The following is an 18,367-nucleotide window of genomic DNA, read 5'->3' as shown; positions in this document are numbered from 1 at the left end:
TTTACAAGCAGACAGACGGAGCTGTGTCAAGAATGTTGAAGATATTGCCTGAAATGAAAGAAAGGTTCAAACACTGGTTTGCCTCTCATCTGCACACAGCTGTCCAATCACTTTGTGAAGTGGGTGTAAACCGCTGATTGGCTGTTTTGGAAAGTTGCAGATAAGGAGGGAGCGAGTTTCTGATGCAACCATCGGGCAGCTTTGATGCTGGATACTGGCAGCTTAGTCTTGTTTAAGTAGAAAGGAACCTTATCTTGATCTTCTTCAACATGAGGATTTTATGCTAATTTCATCTTAGTATGATAATAGTCTGGATGTGTCATGAAGTGGGACTTTTGCTTTAACAAAGAAGGCACAAGATGATTCACCTTAACATTCCAGGATGTTGTGATGATCATTTTTGCCTTGTTTTTTTAATATTGGATACATTAGTGGCTTTAATGATTTAATTAGGTGGGTCAGTTCTAAACTGTAATTAAGTGAAGCCTATAACAAAGCATCAGTAAAATCATCAATGATTATCATTGACTTCATAACAGCCGTGGTACTTAACCGTATCTACTGTACTTAATCTGTAGCCACATTGACAAAATATCTTTGCAAGAGCCACAGTCCAAAAAAAACCCTCCTGTCCCTGATGACAGATTGCATCCAAGAGGTCTAAGTTAATATTTATCAAGGCATGAAAAGCATTAAATACAGTACAGTTAAGGATGGAGATTGTTTATTTGAGGTAGTGTTATCGATAGTAGTATCAATCTAACTGCTTATTGGCACCATTATACAGCTGAAATACTGTCACTATTTAGTGGAAAGATGACAAAACAATATGTTTTAACAGAATTGGTGTAAGCTTGTATGATTATATCAATTATATATTACTGAGAGAAAAAAATTCCCCTGACTACTGAAATATTTAAGTACTCACCAAAACGTAAATTTCTATCTGGCCTATCTTACCTTGAACATATAAAATTAATGCATGTAAACTCACTTACTAGCTTTACTCCCACCAATTTCAATGCAGATTTCAACACTGGATTTCTATTTTTGACCATAGTGGGACTTGTCACCACATTTAAGAGTGCTTGTCACAGTGGCTGTGATTGGAGGAGGATGACTGTCCCACAGCAGCAGGAGCTTATATCATGTGTCTGCTAGGGGTGTTATAGTTAAATGAGCTCACAGTTTGCCTTATGCCTTGCATTTGGGCTCACAGTTCAGTTCAGCAGGAAAAAAGCAACAACAAGACCCAGACACATAAACTCATTGGTACCATCTATAATTTTCTGAACTTTGAAGAAAAAAAGGTACAAAACAAAATGATGCAAAACAAAAGCAACACAGAAAAATGACATCACCTGATATTGAATAGAAAATTAATACAAAAGAAAAAAATTAAAATTAAGTATGCACTTCTTGGATCACTGTTTCATATTTTCTAAGTGTGTTGTCACATCGTTGTTTTATTTCTTTTTAGTTTTTGTTTTAAATTTCATCAGTTTTACTGCTGTTAGTTTAGTTTGATTTTATAAATGCTTTGTTTTATTCTGTTTTTTACTAGTTTCAGTGTTTTTTTCAGCAATAAGGAATAGTTGTCAGGGACGTGAACTAAAAGGTACACAAAAAGTAAACATCTTACAATTTTTAAAAACACCTTAAAACACTACTACTGCTATGCTACTCTTCACTTTTCATTTTATTTACTCAAATTTCATATTTGAATACAGCCAACTACCTAAAATTACCAATATGTGATGTCTTCTTTAATCAAATCAGGCCACATTTCCAGGCTCAGATTTGCAGTCTGTTGATGTCAAAAAACTAAAACTAAGGAGGTTTTGTCTCTTATTTAATTTAATTTTATGAAGTTTTGGAAACACAGAACTAAGTTTTTTGAAAAGCTAAGTTTATTTAGTTTCAGTTAGCTAAAATTATTTTTACATTTCAGTTTTAGTTCTTTGTTTAGCTTTAGTTTACTACAATAATCTTGGTTCATGTTGAATGTGAATTAAAAAACAAATCAAAAAACATGATTTTTTTCATTTTTGCAAAAAGAATTGAATAAATGAAAAAGTTTGTTTTTCTACTCATGTTTCTGTGCTTTGATCAAAAAGGAAGATCAAAGAACAGAGCTCTGTTGATGTAACATTTTTTATTCACAACACCTGCAGGGGTCACACATGTAGAAAAAATAATGTTACAGTCCCACTGTTCTGTTCTTTGATCTTCCGTTTTGATCTGAACACACAAACATAACATGAAAAATGAAACTGTTTTTTATTTATTCATTTCTTCTTGGAAACACAAAACAGGAAACAGTAAATTTAAAAAAAAAACTTACACAAGAAAAGAAAATGAAAACAGTTGAATTTTGTTTTATGTTTTTGATTCCATATTTAATATAAACTAACTGAACGGACCACAGACAGGATTTTTTTTCTATGTTTTTTAAAATCTATTTTTAAACTGTCATTGGAAAACAGCTTATTTCTTGATTTTGATTTGTTATTTTAAATTTAAAAAATCTGCTGGCTGTAATATACACTGATTGTAGGTGTTATTTGTGCTACATTACTGTTGACTGGTTCATGTAAACATGGGAAGGCACTTTGTGATAAGCACTTTTACTACACAACTGAAACTGCTCTTCTTCAACCGTATATCTCCACATAGTGTATACAGTGTTTTGCAACAGTAATATTCAGCCTTTCTTTTAGCATCTAGTGGCTTTTTAAAAACGTTACAGAGAAGTTGAGACACAGGAAGTTGGTGAGTTTCGTAGCTCCGCCATGACATCCTGCTAACTCTCCATCTTTGTGTGTTTTTTTCTGTCTGCTTCTTCTTCATTTGTTGTTAAGTAGCACTTAGCAAACAATCACAACTGTGTGTCTTAAAAAGTATTAGAATTGATAAATCAATTTAGTTGAAATTAAGGCTTTTAAAAAGTATTAAATTAGTTTTTTGGCTTTTGATTTAGATTTGATTTTAGTTAGATTTTGATTTTATCAGCTGCAACAGGGAATCAAAATCGTAATTAAAGAATGTTATAAGTATCCTAAAATGGTCAATAATGCCATTTAATGTTTTTTTTTTTGTCAAAAACCTAAATGTATGCTCTTCTTTGCAGTCTCAACTGAACTGCAGAACAAATAAAAAGTCACATCGAGTTGGTGGTATAGCTACTCTAGGTAGTTGAAAACAAAAGAACTTTCATCGTCAATAGGCCTCGCCCACCAGGCTTAAGCCATATCATTCTTCCCAGTTTCTCACAGGACATTTTTCCGTAAAGTTACTTGGCTTTACATGTCTGTTAAGCACATGAAATAAACAACTTCCTGTTTCATGGCAAACAAAAATAACCATGGCCACGCCTTTTCAAGTATACTTTTGACTCGTGTAAGGTCAACATCTTGGGAAATGCCTGGGCTAATTTCAGCAGAATTTGGCAAATCTTACGATAAATGGATGTTATCTTATGATATCAAACCAAGGTTTTTTTCACCATTCTAATCTCAAACTGCTTCAAGAAAGCTTGTTTTGAATTCCACAATAAGAAATGCTATTGACTTTTTCTATATAGTCACATTTTTATCGAACAATCAGCACAAAAGATATAGGAAACCCTGTCAGTAAAAAAAACGGATTAGAAACTACAGATGCAGTAGGGTCTTAAAATGTAAGAGGAGGGTCTTGGAAAAGGTGTTGAAAATAATCGATTTAATGCTAGAATTTCTGTAAATGCCCTGAACAAGGATTACTGTCACCCAGAGTGGGGTGTTGATACCGTGTGGTGGCTGTGTGTGGTTGCCTCTTTTCTCCATTTGGATGTATTTGTCATGTGACTACCCGCACTGAAACGTCACAGACGAACAGAAATACCGTTATACCCGTACTTTCTGCTGGAGTTGACAGATTTTTGTTAACCTGGAGACACTCGAAAGGTGCCACATTTTTAGTGTAATTTTAATGCATGGTGCTGATGTGCTTGGACGTTTTGTTCCTTGTTTCAGGAACTAATGTGTTTGTGAATGATGTCATTTAAGTGAAGATATTATGTTACGTTAAATTACCCATGACACTTGATAGGAGTATCGATAAGCTTGAATGGTATTGATTTTTGGGGTTTGAAAAATGAGGCACAGGACAGAGAGCATGAGACGTAGGATAAACTGTGATTGGTTGGCTGATTCAGCTGAGAGTTGAGGGTGTATTTGTGTTCTTGTAATGTTTTATTTATTTTTTCAAGCAGGACTTAAAAGAGCCAAAACTAGACTTAGAAGAGCCTCAGGATCCGTGGGTTTAGTATGACAGATCTACAGAGTCACTGTTAATGCATTCTATATTTGTCTATCTGCAGACGAATGTAAATAGAAATAAATCAAGGAGAAACATGAATTATTCCATAAACTAATTATACATCCAGCTAAGCTTGTGAGCAGCCAGGTGACTCACATTAATCATGGTAGCGTATGTCACAGTCCTGACATGCATGTAGCTGCTGCCACATTGTCATTCTGGCAGTAGTACAGATGCTTCTCATTTAACGTCTGTGTATAAATTGTGCTCTGTCTCCTCATAACATCATTTTTTTTTCTCTCTCCTGTGTGACTTTGACGAAGAGGAGAAAAACACATCCCTGAAATTACTCCAAATATCTACAGATTTATGAAAAGAAATTGATTAGCAATGCATGAATCTGCATCTCTTTGGAAATTGTTTTTCCTTTTTTGCCATCTTGTTCCAAAAATCCCCCATTTCACTGTGAGTTGTCATCTAATGAAGACAGAGGTCGAGTATTAGTCACCGATGGCCACCCACAGTGTGTTAGAAAGACCCCAAATCTCTGATTAAATACAACATTGCTGACACTGTTGGTGCTTCTGGTCAATATCCTGCTCACGCTGTTCCTCATTATGACATTATAAAACATCATCAATATTGCACTGTCTCAATCTAATGAAGAGCATCCTCACAGAAACACTTGCTTTCAGAGGCCTTGGGTGTGTTTGAATCTAGCTTTGATTTGTTCTCTTTTTATGTGAATGTCTTTGATCTGTGTGAATTATTATTCAATCAACAATGCACTTTAACACAGCAGAAGTATGCTGTTTCTGCAAACACAGCCTTTAGTTTTAATTTTAGCCACTTTTATCTTTAGCAGGATTGAAGAGTGTTTTCTTTCCTAATCAACACTTTATTTTTGAATTCTTTAATCCCTCAGAGCAGCACTAAAGGACCTCGGAGAGCCAGAGAACGAGCGCTGGCCTTCGTCTGACTGTGTGACCAGCGAATGAGCCTTGTTCATGCGTCTCCCTGCGTGCCACTCCCACACCACTATGAACTGTGAGCAGGACTTTGGAGACGGGGGCTTGGGAGTGACCCTCACACTACGACTGCTCATGCATGGAAAGGTACAAGCCTCCTGTTCACATTGTGCATAAATGAGTGAGTGCATGCTGGAGCACTTTGAGCTCTCTTAAGCGTGGTTTGCCACAGCTTCATGAATAAAGAAAAAACACAGAGATGATGAATAATGGAGTGCTGCCATAAAGGATTAGAAAATTTTCTCTTTTCTTTACTTTGATAGAATGAAATGTATGTTTGTAATTTCCTGCACTTTTGTCTTTTAGGAGGTCGGCAGCATCATAGGAAAGGTAAGAATTTATTCGCTTTCTTGCAAATTAGCTACAACCAAATTTTTTTTTTTAAAGCTACAGTTAGTTGGATTTTCCGTCTTTTACTCAATTTAATTCTCTCTTTGTTTAAAGTAAACTGATTTTTTCTCATACATCTTTTTGTAACCTTGTTTTCAATAGTACTTCTAAATTTTTTAACTTCCTGTGAGGAGTTTTAAATGGTTATGAAACCACCTAAAATAATAATGCTGCATCTCTATGACCTACAAACACAAACAAGACCATCACAGAGAATACATATTGCTCTAGTATTATAGGGCTGACGGCATTAAAACAAGAGCTATCAGAATGATAGATTAATTTGTATCAATTAGTCGTGTGAAAAATGTGATTAAAAAATGTATGCTGATTAATCACACTCACACAACTGACAAAATAGCTTTGTAACATTTATTGGATCACATGTAGGTGTTCTCTGTGCTCTTAATTTTTATAATTTCATGGATAAAGTCCATATTCTTCAGGTTAATATTATCCTAGGTTGACTTGTAAGTGGACAATTTTCAGTTTCAAAAGCTGATAAAAAGTTTTGATGCCATTTAGAAACATGTCTTTTCTAAATGTTTTGTATTATTATTTAATCTACATATAATGCAGTCTTATTCAAGTTATCAACATATTTATTATAATTAATTAATTACAAAGCCTATAATAAATTATTTTTAATCAACTGACAGGGATATGATTATGGTCCATAATTAGTGCATCATTTTTTAATTGAATTAATCTCATGCTTTATTGTCCCTTTCAGCACACTTTGGTTTAGCCACTGCAATGTCTCCCTGCAGCTAGAGTGATGTAAACTAACGACGCCACTGTGCATTAATATCTCATTTCATTCTAAAAGAAATCACAGATAGCTCAGTCGACAAGTCAAAACTCCCCTGCAACTTGTGATTTTAGAAATAAATGAAATAGAAATATCTGAAGTTCACTTTTCTTTTCATTATAAGAGCAGGTCTGTATCCAAACAGCAAGTCAATAACCCTTAATCCATGGCAGTACAAGAATTCAAAATAAAACAAAAACAGTTTTAGATAAATGATAGTGGAAGTTTTAAATGCAAGAAAGGGAGACTTCTAACTATGGAATTCCTGGATTAATCGCAATATAATTCTAATCTTCTGATTGTCCTTTAAAAATAGAAAAATATATTAAAAAGGACTTCCACTTTGACCTGATGTAAATTTCAGTGCCAGGAATTCATTGTGAGTCACATGCTATACATTTAATTAATCCCTGTGTTTAAGATTCAGGTCTGAAATACTGCCCTTGCAACTCCTAAAATCAGGGCCCCTGCAGATCTTGAAATATCTTAAATTGTTGTAAATTGCATATTTTAAATTTAAGGCAATAAAAGGACAATAAGTCAGATTTTTTCTTTTTACTAGCAAAACATCTTAAATTTTAGAGGGCACTTTGACCAAGACATATTTTTATTAAATCTCCTTTTTCTAGCTAACCTTATACAGTCTCAAACTTTCTCCACAAATTGTTGCGTAAATATTCCCTGTATTTCAGGAAATTCAGAGTTGAATGTTCTAAATTTCCAGGGGCAGGACCCCAGAACCCTGTCTGATTTTTATCTGACTCATAGTAATTTGATAGACTCTGTTCTTCTGTGAAACACTAGTCCAGTTCTCTAATATCTGAGCTACCAGATTGCCTACTTAAAAGCACTTTTACCCCAACCTTATTTTAACAGATCTTCCCTTTTGCCCTTTGCCATTTGATTTCTTAAACAGTTCATTAAATCACAAAATAATTTTTGACCGATTACCGTGCAAAAGGTTATATTGAATTTTCTCAGTTCAGGTCTTTAAAAGTCTTAAATCTGAGTTCTAAAAGCATGAAACCCTGCAAAATCTGCATTATAGAAGTTTGAACCCCAAATCTATTTTGCACGAAGAAATAACCAATCAGTCAGTAGAAAAAATGTTAGTATCACTGGTTATCTCTCTTTCCTGTTCAAAAGGACTGAGTTAAAAAAAACAATGGAAAACATTTTTCTTCTGTAAAGCACACTCACCATGTGTTTTCTTTACTAAATCAGAGTTTCATCGTCGCAATCATGATGGGCTAAAATTCTGCAACACAATTTTTGTTTCATGGATGTACTTGTGCAGCCTAAAAAGTAGTAAAATGCACAAAAGTTAACTTTGAATGCATTATTAAAGGGTGCAGTTAAGTTTTTTTTTTTTTTTTTTTTTTTGTTGGTGGTTTTTTTTCTGAATAGTAGTAATACCCAGAGTAATAACCAAGAGTAGGGCTTTGTAAGGGCCCAGAGTCATGGAGGTTAGCAAATACCTTATCAACCCTAAATCATTTTTAAAAATACATGTTATTACCCATTAAAACAGCAAAAATACACATCTTTAGAATTGTTGCCGGTTTTAAATTTTAAACCCCCTATTTTAATTACTTTATATATTACTAACATTGTGGGTTTGCCCATTGGATGAGGAAAGTACCTCTTTAACACCTGCAACAATTTATTTTCTCAGTCTGTTCCAAAGCTGATTGAAGCTAGGCTCAAGCGGTTGATGTTAACCTGGGGGCTAGCGCTAATTGTACAGATCAAATGCATGTGTTGATACTGATAAATGCTATGTGGGGAGGCTCTGTTCTCTGGGCCCTGTAGGGGCCCAGCCATGTCTGTGAGCAGGGCTGATGATACTGCATATTTCTTTTTTAAACACATATCTTCTCCCATTTTTAAACCATCGCTCCCCCCAATATTCTCACTGTAGATATGAAAATAAGATAATAGATTCGAATAAAAGTCATAAAGATCATTAACATAGGGATGGGTTACTTTCTTTTAACGCTGACACAACACAGCAGAAGATCAGCAGAGAGATCAGTTGTACCACTTTGTCCACAGAGGGTGCCAAAGTCAACATAACCACTGAGTTCCTTACAGGAGCTTTAAATGTACTATTTTAATCAATTTAAATCACTTTTATTTAAAAAAATGTATTGTTTTTAATGAAAAAAAAACTTTTTTAAAATAATTTAAATGAGTCAGAATGCTTGACTCGTGTATGATTTAATATACATTTTATCTATTTTCTTTGTTTTACTTCCGTACTTCCCTGTGGATTTATTGTGTCCCTTTGTAGAGTAATTTTTCTCTCTTTTTTGACTCTACTTTGTAAAATCCACAGTGCAAAAAGCCCTCTAAGAAACAATCCCTGTTTAAATATCCCCATCCTAAATGTAATTGCCTTATATCTAAACCTCTTAAGGCCTCGCCACCGCCCACACCTCCCATAATGCAACACAGTAATCCATCAAACAAAAACATCAGTGCATTGAAGGCAAGCCCCCTGTTGAAACCGAGCTCCTAAGACGTATTACCGTTGGCCCCTTGTGGCACTTTTAGCGTCTGTTGGGGGGCGCCTGGCTGCCTTGTGTTGCTTCAGTGGCTCCTGCTATCACGCCCTGTAATACAACACCTACAAAAGACATCAATAGAAGAAGGAACAGGGACGAATGATGAAAAAAAGTCGTGCTGGAGAGAAATGTCACAATGGATGCTGCAATGTGTTGCAGAAAGCAAAAGGAGAAAATAGAGACAGCAAAGAGAAGGGAGAAAAATGGAGGGTTTGAGCTTGGCATACACTCTGCAGCTCCGCGAAGAGACACTTGATCTGCAGTACTTGGGCTAATAACTTGCCACTCTAAGCTCCAAGCCTTTTCTCCTTTCCTTTCTCGTTTGCAAAGCTCTCATCGCTCTCCCATCATTAGAAGACAAACACCGAAGTCAGAATGGACCATGTGTATTAGGGTTTACGTAGAAAGGAATAGTGTTGATGCTTTTGGTTCTCAGAGGATGCACAAAGGTGTGAATGGGGTGACACTTTGACTGGAGTAAAGCCATATAAAACCTGAAAGAAGAGAAAATGTTGACAGATGTTTTTTTGTCCCTGACAGGGGGTCTAAACACACACTCCACAGACAGTGAAGAATCAGATACAAAGATGTATTTCATGCATTTTTTAGCCATTGGTACTCTAGTTTGAATTCTAGGTTTCATTTTAAGGTCAGGAACTCTGTGCAGTAAGAATTTTTCAAATGAAGTACATTTGATTCTGTTCAAATATGTCCCTCATCTCTTTTTCAGAAAGGAGAAACAGTAAAACGAATACGAGAAGAGGTAAGAAAGCTTCACAATGTCAGCTTTTTATCAACTGCCTCAGTATTAACATGCAGGGCTTATGTGCACAGCAGGTTATGCAGTTGCCTGTTAGAGGTGTTTTTGAGTGACTAACTGTGTGCATGTTCGACCAAATCTCTTTTTAATTTTGAATTTTTCTTTGACCTCAAGTCCTGCAGGTTTATTTCAGCTGGAAAATAATCCTGTGACAGAAGGTGTCTAATACTGTCTCAGCTGTCTTATATTTGTATGTATTAATATTAGTGATCCTCTGTTTGTGGGCTTTGAGTCTGGAAAGCATACAGAACAGGAATTTTGTCCAAATTGCCTTTTGGGCAGCAACGGCACCTTTTCAATTTAAATCATCCCTCCTCATGATTCCACACCTTATCTCTGGCTGCTTTCTTACCAAATCCCTTTTCTTTCTCTTCCTCCCTAAAACAACTTTCTCTTTATCTCTGTCTGCCCTTCCATTCCCTCTTCTTAAATCTCAAGGGTGCAGCCAAACTACTGCCGCTTGGTTAACTCTTTGTATTAAAACGTAATTAGGCTGACACCGTGGCACTACATTTGATTCTTTCTCTAGCTGTGAGGCTTTTATGTTTGACTTCATGAGGCAGAGGGATAAACAGAGGAGTGAGGTCATGGGACAATGTAGCCCTGCAGGGGGATTGGATAAACTACTCAACCAACCATCCATCCGGCCATCCATTCGTTCATTCATCCAGGCTGTTATGTTTTTTTTTTTTCAACTTACCAACTGCTTAAGTCTCATCCTGTCACTTGTATCATGGGTCTTAAAGCCACAGTGGGAGCATGACTCAGTGGAATGACTGGCGAAAATGTTGCAGAAGTCAGAGGACTGTGCTGTGTGTGCTCATGTGACCTGAACTCGGAGAAACACAAGGACACAAAATGGAAAAAGAGGAGGGCAGGAGATTGATTGTACGAGGGCAAAAACCCTGGGGAGAAACTCCATGAGGTCACTGGTCTGAGATACAGAAATGTGCTGTTTAGTGTTTAGTCTCACCTCCTTTAGCTCACTTGACTTTGCTATCTGTGGGTGTTCTGCACTGTACAGCATGTCTCCAAACACTTTATATAGTCTTAACCTAGCCACACAAGCAGAACAAAACTACTTTTTGGGCAATAAACTTGTTTGCTCTCTGCTAAGAGAAATAATATTATAGGCACAGTCCCTGGCAAGTTAGCTTGTTAGCATTAACATTGAAAGCATGGCAAAATAGCTAGCCCGTGTCTGTTGAAAGCTGAAGAAAAAGTCTGCCTAAACCAGGAGCTCCTGTGATTACCAACATAAAACTGTCAGCTGTCCTTTTTGGCATGCAGTGTGTTTGCAGTAAATAAGCACATTTCATTCAGGCATACTTTTGGCATACATTTAACCATTTTGTTGCAAAATGTATCTATAGTTTTACCTGGTGGAGAAGGCTCAGCTCAAAAGATGCTCCCTGGGTTAGTCAAGCAGCATGTTTTCACTTTCCAGGAAGTGCATGCTAGAAACACCCACTCTATAGATAGATACATTTATGACAGTGCACACTGAATACAATGAAATTAGTTCAAAAGCAATAAATCCACAGTAGCATGATTCTGAATATGAGGGTGCAGCAAGCTTTATGCTATAAAGGAGGAGGCTGGGGTGGGGGAGGTTAAGCTTTGCCAGCAGCAGCGCAGTGCTTCAGCATTAATTCAAGTAGGGATTAATGAGATGGCTGTCACATTTCAGTGGGCACTGTGTTGAGAGAAAGAGCTGTGATTGGCTGCGTGATCTGGAAGGCGATAATTGGGATCAGGTAGCCATCAGCTGATCACAGGTGGGCGTATGACTTTCGTGTCCTTCATGAACTAACGCTAAGCTTCATATATAAAGAGTTTGTTGACAAGTTTGTTTGCAGGTGAGTTACCTTTGGACAGCACTAGATTACATGTTTCTTGTTTTAGTGCTGTTTTTGGGCTGCTCCTGTTGTAAATAAAATAAGGATGTTCCCAGACATCTATTTCCCCATTCAGCTAAATGCCCATTTAAATAACATCTAACAGACTAGTCCAAAGATGAGAAAATGCTTAGAAAACAGTCAAAGTCCTTGTGTCAGTGGGTATGCTGTGAGCCTGATGGCCGTTAGCTTAAGCTACAGCAGCTACTACTGGTGGGAGGCTTCATTACAGTTTTGGAAGAGCATTCAACCAGGATTTCAGGCCTGTGTTTGTAAGAAATGATCAATAATAAGTTTAACCAACATGTAAATCATTGCTAGCTGTCACTACTTCTTTGAATTTCTTGGGGGTTTTGTTTGTTTTCAGTAAACAGAGGAATTGGAAGGTGAACCTTGTTAGCATAAAAACTGAGAGCACTACAGTGCGTCCTAAATTGCATACTTCTACACTAAACATTTTGAGTGCGTAAATGCACATAGTCAATCAAACTGAGACTCTTACTGAAATGCAGTTTCCTACTGGCACACTCAAAAATGTCAGAGAATTGCATGTGGATGTTGCATTGTTAGCACGTTTGCGCGCTAGCTAGCGTTACCATCTGCTCACACGCTAACATGTTTTTAGCAACTGCAGCAGAGGGAGTATTGTTAATATAAAATACAAGTTATATGAGTCTAATAGTGCGGGAAAACATGCCTAATGTCTACTTATAATTTGCTGTTGTAAAAGAAGTACAAGAAGAAAACAGGCAGTTAAACCATTAACACTTCCTGTTAGTGCAAAAAGGCAGTTCATGATGATGATACTAACCCACTGTGGTTAGGTTCTCTGCACTGCATTTAAGTTTACTATATTACAGAACAGAAGTATGTGATTTTAGACCCACTTCTGGCTCTGAAGCAGGAAAAAAATAAGCTTAACAGGGACTTCCTGACATTTAACCCACGAGCAGCTAATTCTGTTTTTAGATTGCAGAGTGTGTATGAAATAAATAAAGGTGTAAGGAAGCAAAGTCTTATGTAGTAGTCTATGTTTTGTAGGTTTGATGTGGTGCCAGGCTAGCTGCTAACCCACTTCTTTGTTTTGAGCTTTTTATTTTTAATTTTTTCAAATAAATACGCATTAGATATTAGCATAGCTCAGCCCAGCTTGAAGGAACAAAGGAGAAACTCTCTCCAAAGGTAAGGTGGATTTCATTTCTCGTGGACCATCCAGACACCATGCCTAGCTAAACTTACGTAACATGCTGCTGGCTGCAGTAACATGTTTAACTGCCAGAACTGGGAGTAGTATCAATCTTATTGTCTTATCCTCAGCAAAGAAAAAGTATTAATTTTATCTCCAGTGGCATCAGAGTATCAGGCAAATATTGTCCTTAAACCTCTGACTTTTATCCCCACAGAGCAGTGCTCGCGTCAACATCTCAGAGGGATCATGTCCGGAGAGAATCATCACCATTACCGGCTCCACAGACTGCGTCTTCAGAGCTTTCACCATGATCACATACAAACTGGAGGAGGTAAGAGTTAATATGATGCATGCCAGTAAATGCCATCATGCACAGCTGATATCAAGTCAACATCTGTCTTACAGAGTTTGTTCAAGTTGAAACTAGTCAATGTGCAATCAGAAAATACATGTAAGAAGTTGGCAAAGTCTTCATGAAGCTCTAATAATTTGTTTGTGAGAGGTAAAAAAAGATAGACTGCAAGAATCCATTTCACCAGGTTATTACAAGAAATCATTTCCTGAGCTTCATCTCGACATCACCACTAATGGGCTTTTATGGCTATCGATTATACTCTAAACTGAAGTGATGGAAGGAAAAACTTTAGCCTTGTTTCATGGCAATGATGTGCTTTCAGATAAGATTACAGTGCCGAGGAAAATTTGGGATAAGTGGATTTAGCTGCTGTTGTAAAACCATTTCAAAGTGAGTGTAAGTGAAGCGGTGGATGTGATGTGTGTTGCACTGTAAATGAGTCACTTTTGGAGCCACTTCACCTGAACATATCTTTACTTTGATTGTCAGAGAGAGCTTTAATCAAAATTATTCAAAGTTGTTATGAAGAAGGATTTGTATTTCATCTCATTGTCTGCTAATGAGCTATAGATGATGGGTTCCTCCTGCTATTAATCGCCATAGTTACTGTCCATCAGCACACTAATTAAAACAGCAAAGTGAGGAGCTGTCTTCACTCTGATTCAGCATCACAGCGGACTCTGGCAATAAAACAGGTGTTCCCTGCTCAGGTCGACAGCCTTCAGTAAACACACGCTGGCGGGGAGCACAGCAAAGGATTCATTAAAGATCGCTCACACTCACCTCTTTTCAACCTCTTGAGTTTCCATGGTAACATGTTGGCTGACCCACTGTGTGCCACTTTCAGCATAGTTGAGTTATTGTTTGTGTGACACCTTTAATTAAAAACAAAGGGGAATAATCTGCTTTTCGGCCACTGAGTATTAGACTTGGCATTTGTTCCTGTCTCAATAGTTTATGAGTACTCAGGAGGGCATGCTCACTTAGTTCTTTTATTTGGCAGATGATCACTTGTGCAAGTCACGTGTGTAGTTATGTCTGTGTTTTATGGATGAAGTGCTCCCCTACTTGTGCACGAGTACAAATTAAGTGGTCTGATCATGTGAAAAAGATGCTAATAACACACTAAATGCATAACAGTATCGTCCATGTATGTTGTTTTTGAGCTGTAAAGGCACAGCATGCATGAAAGCAGTATAATCTGTCTATATTGGGGCTCTAACCCCCAAGCAATGTAATATGCTTTAGGGATTTAAGCCTAGCGGCTCTTTGTGTGAGCAATGCTCTTATAACCCGCTGTCTTATTTCCGCCATTTCGCTCTTTTTGCAAGGATGGCACAGCGAAGTATGAGAGCGTTCACAGTTGTTAAGATGAGGCTCGTATTTTTAGATCAAATCCAGAAAATGACGCCCAGAGTCGTGTGATTGTACAGACGAGCTACTAATGAGACGAGACGTCAGAGAGCCTGATCCGCCTCACTAAATATAGACACGGAGCAGAGACACACAAGAGCCCACATCAGAATATGCTTTTTTTAAATTTAAAGTTTACGGTTATTGGAAGTATTATGCAGTTTTTCTTCATAAGTAAAATCCCCCGAGGTTACACATCCACACTGTCCCTTTCTTAAGTCAAAGTCTGCAATTTCACTGCAAACACAAACTGTTCAAAAACAAGCAGCGTGCTTTGCATTCTGTCACACATTTGTTGTGGGTTGAGCTCTGATGGGAAGAGAGACAGTGAATCTTATTTACATTTCAAAGCCTTACAGAGACACACAGTTCATTAATTAAAAGCTCAGTCTCCACCCACAGCAGAGACACAGGATGTTTGCTACCTGCACTGCAAAAAACAACACAGAAAGCTTTTTGATCCAAATAATGTATTGAGATATAGGTTTAAATAAACCAAAGTCCACAATAAATACAGTAGGTAACCGTGGAGCATTGAGGGTATGCACTTTTTTTTAGCTACCATATTTATCAGATATTGATAAGTATTTAAGTAAGTTAAGTAAGTATGTAAGTATTTAAGTAAGTATATAAGTATTTTAACCTTTATATTGATGTAAAACAGTGATCTGCTTCATTTACCCTGGTTTACTTGAGGATATAATTCTTTAAGATGATGTAAAATATGACTGCTGTTATGGTGAGCATCAAATTTGGGGCATTTTAGACAGTTCAATTTTCTTTGCCTTTAATTCCCCATTACATGTCCAACATATCTTTTCAAAGAAATTGTTGAACATTTTATAGTTTTAACAGGCACCTGAAGTCAAGAGAAAGGTTTCTAAGTTAAGCCTAGTTTGGCCCATAAAACCTTTTGTTTTTTGTAGACTTTATCATGTGCAAGTGTTTCTGAACATTTAATGGTAGGCAGAGTATCCTTTTAACTGTTAAAAAAGATGTAGTCTTTTTACTAGGTTTAGCTAACTGCAGGCAAGGCTACTAGCTATTTTCTGACATTTAGCTAACTACAGTACCATGGATGCAGGTTAACTGTTTTCTAGCTCTTTTCTGTCATTATGCTAGGTTATACTAGGTGTTTTTGTTATACAGAGTTTAGCAAAGTGCAGCAAAAGAACTCATTGTGGCTAGCTGTTTCTTTCATTATACTAGGTTTATCCAAGTGCACTAGATTCAGGCTTACTGTTGCTATTTCTGTTATATTAGGTTTAGCTTTGTACACCGGTAGCAGACTGACGGTTGCTGGCTGTTTCTATCATTATTCTAGATTAAGATAAGTGTAGCTGGTGTTGGCGAACTGTTACTAGCAATTTTTTTGCGATTTTTAAGGTTAAGCTAACTACTGTACCACAGATGTATACTGTTGCTAGCTATTTCTGTCATCATACTAGATTGAGGTAACTAAAACTGATGCTAGTTAACTGTTACTGGATATTTTCCAGACCTTTACTGGGTTAAGCTAACTACTAGGCCTTAAACCCAGGAAAAATGTTGCTAGGGTTTACGGTCAATCCAAGGTTAAGTGCAGCAGGTGCAGGCTAACTGTTACAACCGTTTTTCTGTGATTTTTGTTGTTGAGCTAACTATTGTATCACAGATGCAGACAAACCTTTAACTAACTAATTCTGCTCTCATACTCATTTAAGTCAACTGTAGCTAACTAATGCCAAAGACGAGCCTAACTGTTAATAGTTTCTGTCAGTGTATTTGGGTAAGCTGACTTCAATAGGCACAAGATAACTTTTTTCATCATTTATTACAGTGGAAGGCAACTGGTGGCCCGCAGGCCAAAATTGGCCCACCACCAATAATACCTGGCCCACCAGATGACATTGATTAAAAAACTGATAAAGAAAAATATATAAATATATTTGCTATCACATAAACGACAATTCCACACAGATTTCAGGACATTTATTCAAAAGTCATGACAAAATATGATAAAATAAATAAAATAAAGCAGCATCTGCTTGACTTCAGACACACACTGGCTTGAGGCAGGAACTTAATTGGCACATGTGTGCTTTGAGAAAAAGGAGAAAAAAAGAAAAATCACTCTCTGTGTGCCACTGTAACAGACAAAGTGCAAAATCTGTTTCTTTGAATTAAAACAAATAACAAGCTTGGCTCAAAGATCAAATAAATAGATAATAACAGTCTGTAGCAAATTCATTGATTTAAAAAAAATAACTTTATTAAATTACGTTTTTGTACATAATATAATAGTATAGATGAGCAAAAAAGTATTTTTTAGTAGGAAAGTCAGGTTTTGCCTGATGAAGATGTAATTTAGGCCCGCCATTAAGTTGGTCAGAAAAACTTGGTTGCTGACCCCTGATTTATTAGGTGAAGTTAACAACTACCACTATGCAGGCAACCCATTAACTGTTCCTGCCAATGCAGTAGACTGAGGTAACTGCAACAGGCACAGGCTAACTTTTTCAAGCTTCTTTATAATGTACTGGGTGAAGCTAACTGCTGTTCCACAGATGCAGCCTGACTGTTACAAGTTTCTGTAATTATATTTTGCTAACTGCAAGAGGCACAGGCTAATTTTTCGTAGCTTTTTTGGTACTTACTAGGTGAAGCCAACTACTGTACCACAGATCCAGCCTGACTGTTATTAGTTTTGTTCTGTCCTTATACTAGGCTTAGGTAAACTGCAACAGGCACAGACCTAATATTCTCAACATAGTATTCTCAACAAACTCTTGTTAAGGTAACTTAACTCATCTGTCTTTCAAACTGAAATTTATCTTATGGCCGTTTTGAACTGCAAGAAGAAGACCCATTAGTAACTGAAAATAAGGGTAAAATATTGTGCAAGTGCATGAACACTCAAACTGACTTTTCTAACCTTAAAATGACTCACATTTAAAGAAAACATTTTTTCTTAAAACTGCATATATTCAGTTGATTTCAAAAGATCTTTCAGAGAGCTGTCCCAAGGTGACTAGTTTCAGGTTGCTTGCAGAATGAAGGACACCCAGACAATGTGCTCTGGCTCAGTATTATGTAGCAGAATGAAAGGCACAAAGCACGATTTGCTCAACAGCACTGCTGCAATTAATGTTTCCCTGTAAGCCATTAATATGAGGATTTTACAGCTTTTCAGAACCCATGATGGGCCGGATTGCATACATGACATGATTTCAGCATGTAAAATCCACTTGCATGAGTTCATAAAGTGAAAACGCTGGATTGCTCTTTGCTCACTCTGCCTCCCACCCAAGGCTCCACCTGACACTTCTGGTTTGGATCCTGTGGGCTTTTTTCTGTTGTTCAATTCATTTTGATGCAGTTTAAATTGAGTTTGGCTGCTTCTCATATGTATATTGCCTGCTTGGTCTTCATACTGCCGAGGTAATGCTAATAAGCAGTGATACGTTGACTTGGCTCAACATGATTCGGCATAATTGGCAATTCACTCAAATTTTTTGCTGTTTGATTTCCAATACTCAAAACTGTCAGCCAGGTTTCTTAATGATTGAAGACTTGATGAAACTGAAATTGACAGTTTACTTGGATGCAAGTGAAACC

At 36.9% G+C, this 18,367-nt stretch overlaps 1 protein-coding gene across 2 annotated transcripts in view; it reads left to right on the top strand.

The window, feature by feature from the left end:
• pcbp4 (poly(rC) binding protein 4) overlaps positions 1-18,367 on the top strand; it is a 77,967-nt gene that overhangs the window by 23,782 nt on the left and 35,818 nt on the right. For both annotated transcript variants that reach the window (XM_041798348.1, XM_041798349.1), the window contains exons 2-5: positions 5,225-5,414; positions 5,634-5,657; positions 9,826-9,858; positions 13,217-13,333. In XM_041798348.1, coding sequence (XP_041654282.1) covers positions 5,307-5,414; positions 5,634-5,657; positions 9,826-9,858; positions 13,217-13,333 — 282 coding nt within the window. In that variant the 5' untranslated portion in view covers positions 5,225-5,306. The remainder of the gene's footprint in view (positions 1-5,224; positions 5,415-5,633; positions 5,658-9,825; positions 9,859-13,216; positions 13,334-18,367) is intronic.

This window comes from Cheilinus undulatus, linkage group 11, assembly GCF_018320785.1.
Source record: "Cheilinus undulatus linkage group 11, ASM1832078v1, whole genome shotgun sequence".
Lineage (NCBI taxonomy): Eukaryota > Metazoa > Chordata > Actinopteri > Labriformes > Labridae > Cheilinus > Cheilinus undulatus.
This window is presented reverse-complemented; position numbering and strand designations above follow the sequence as displayed.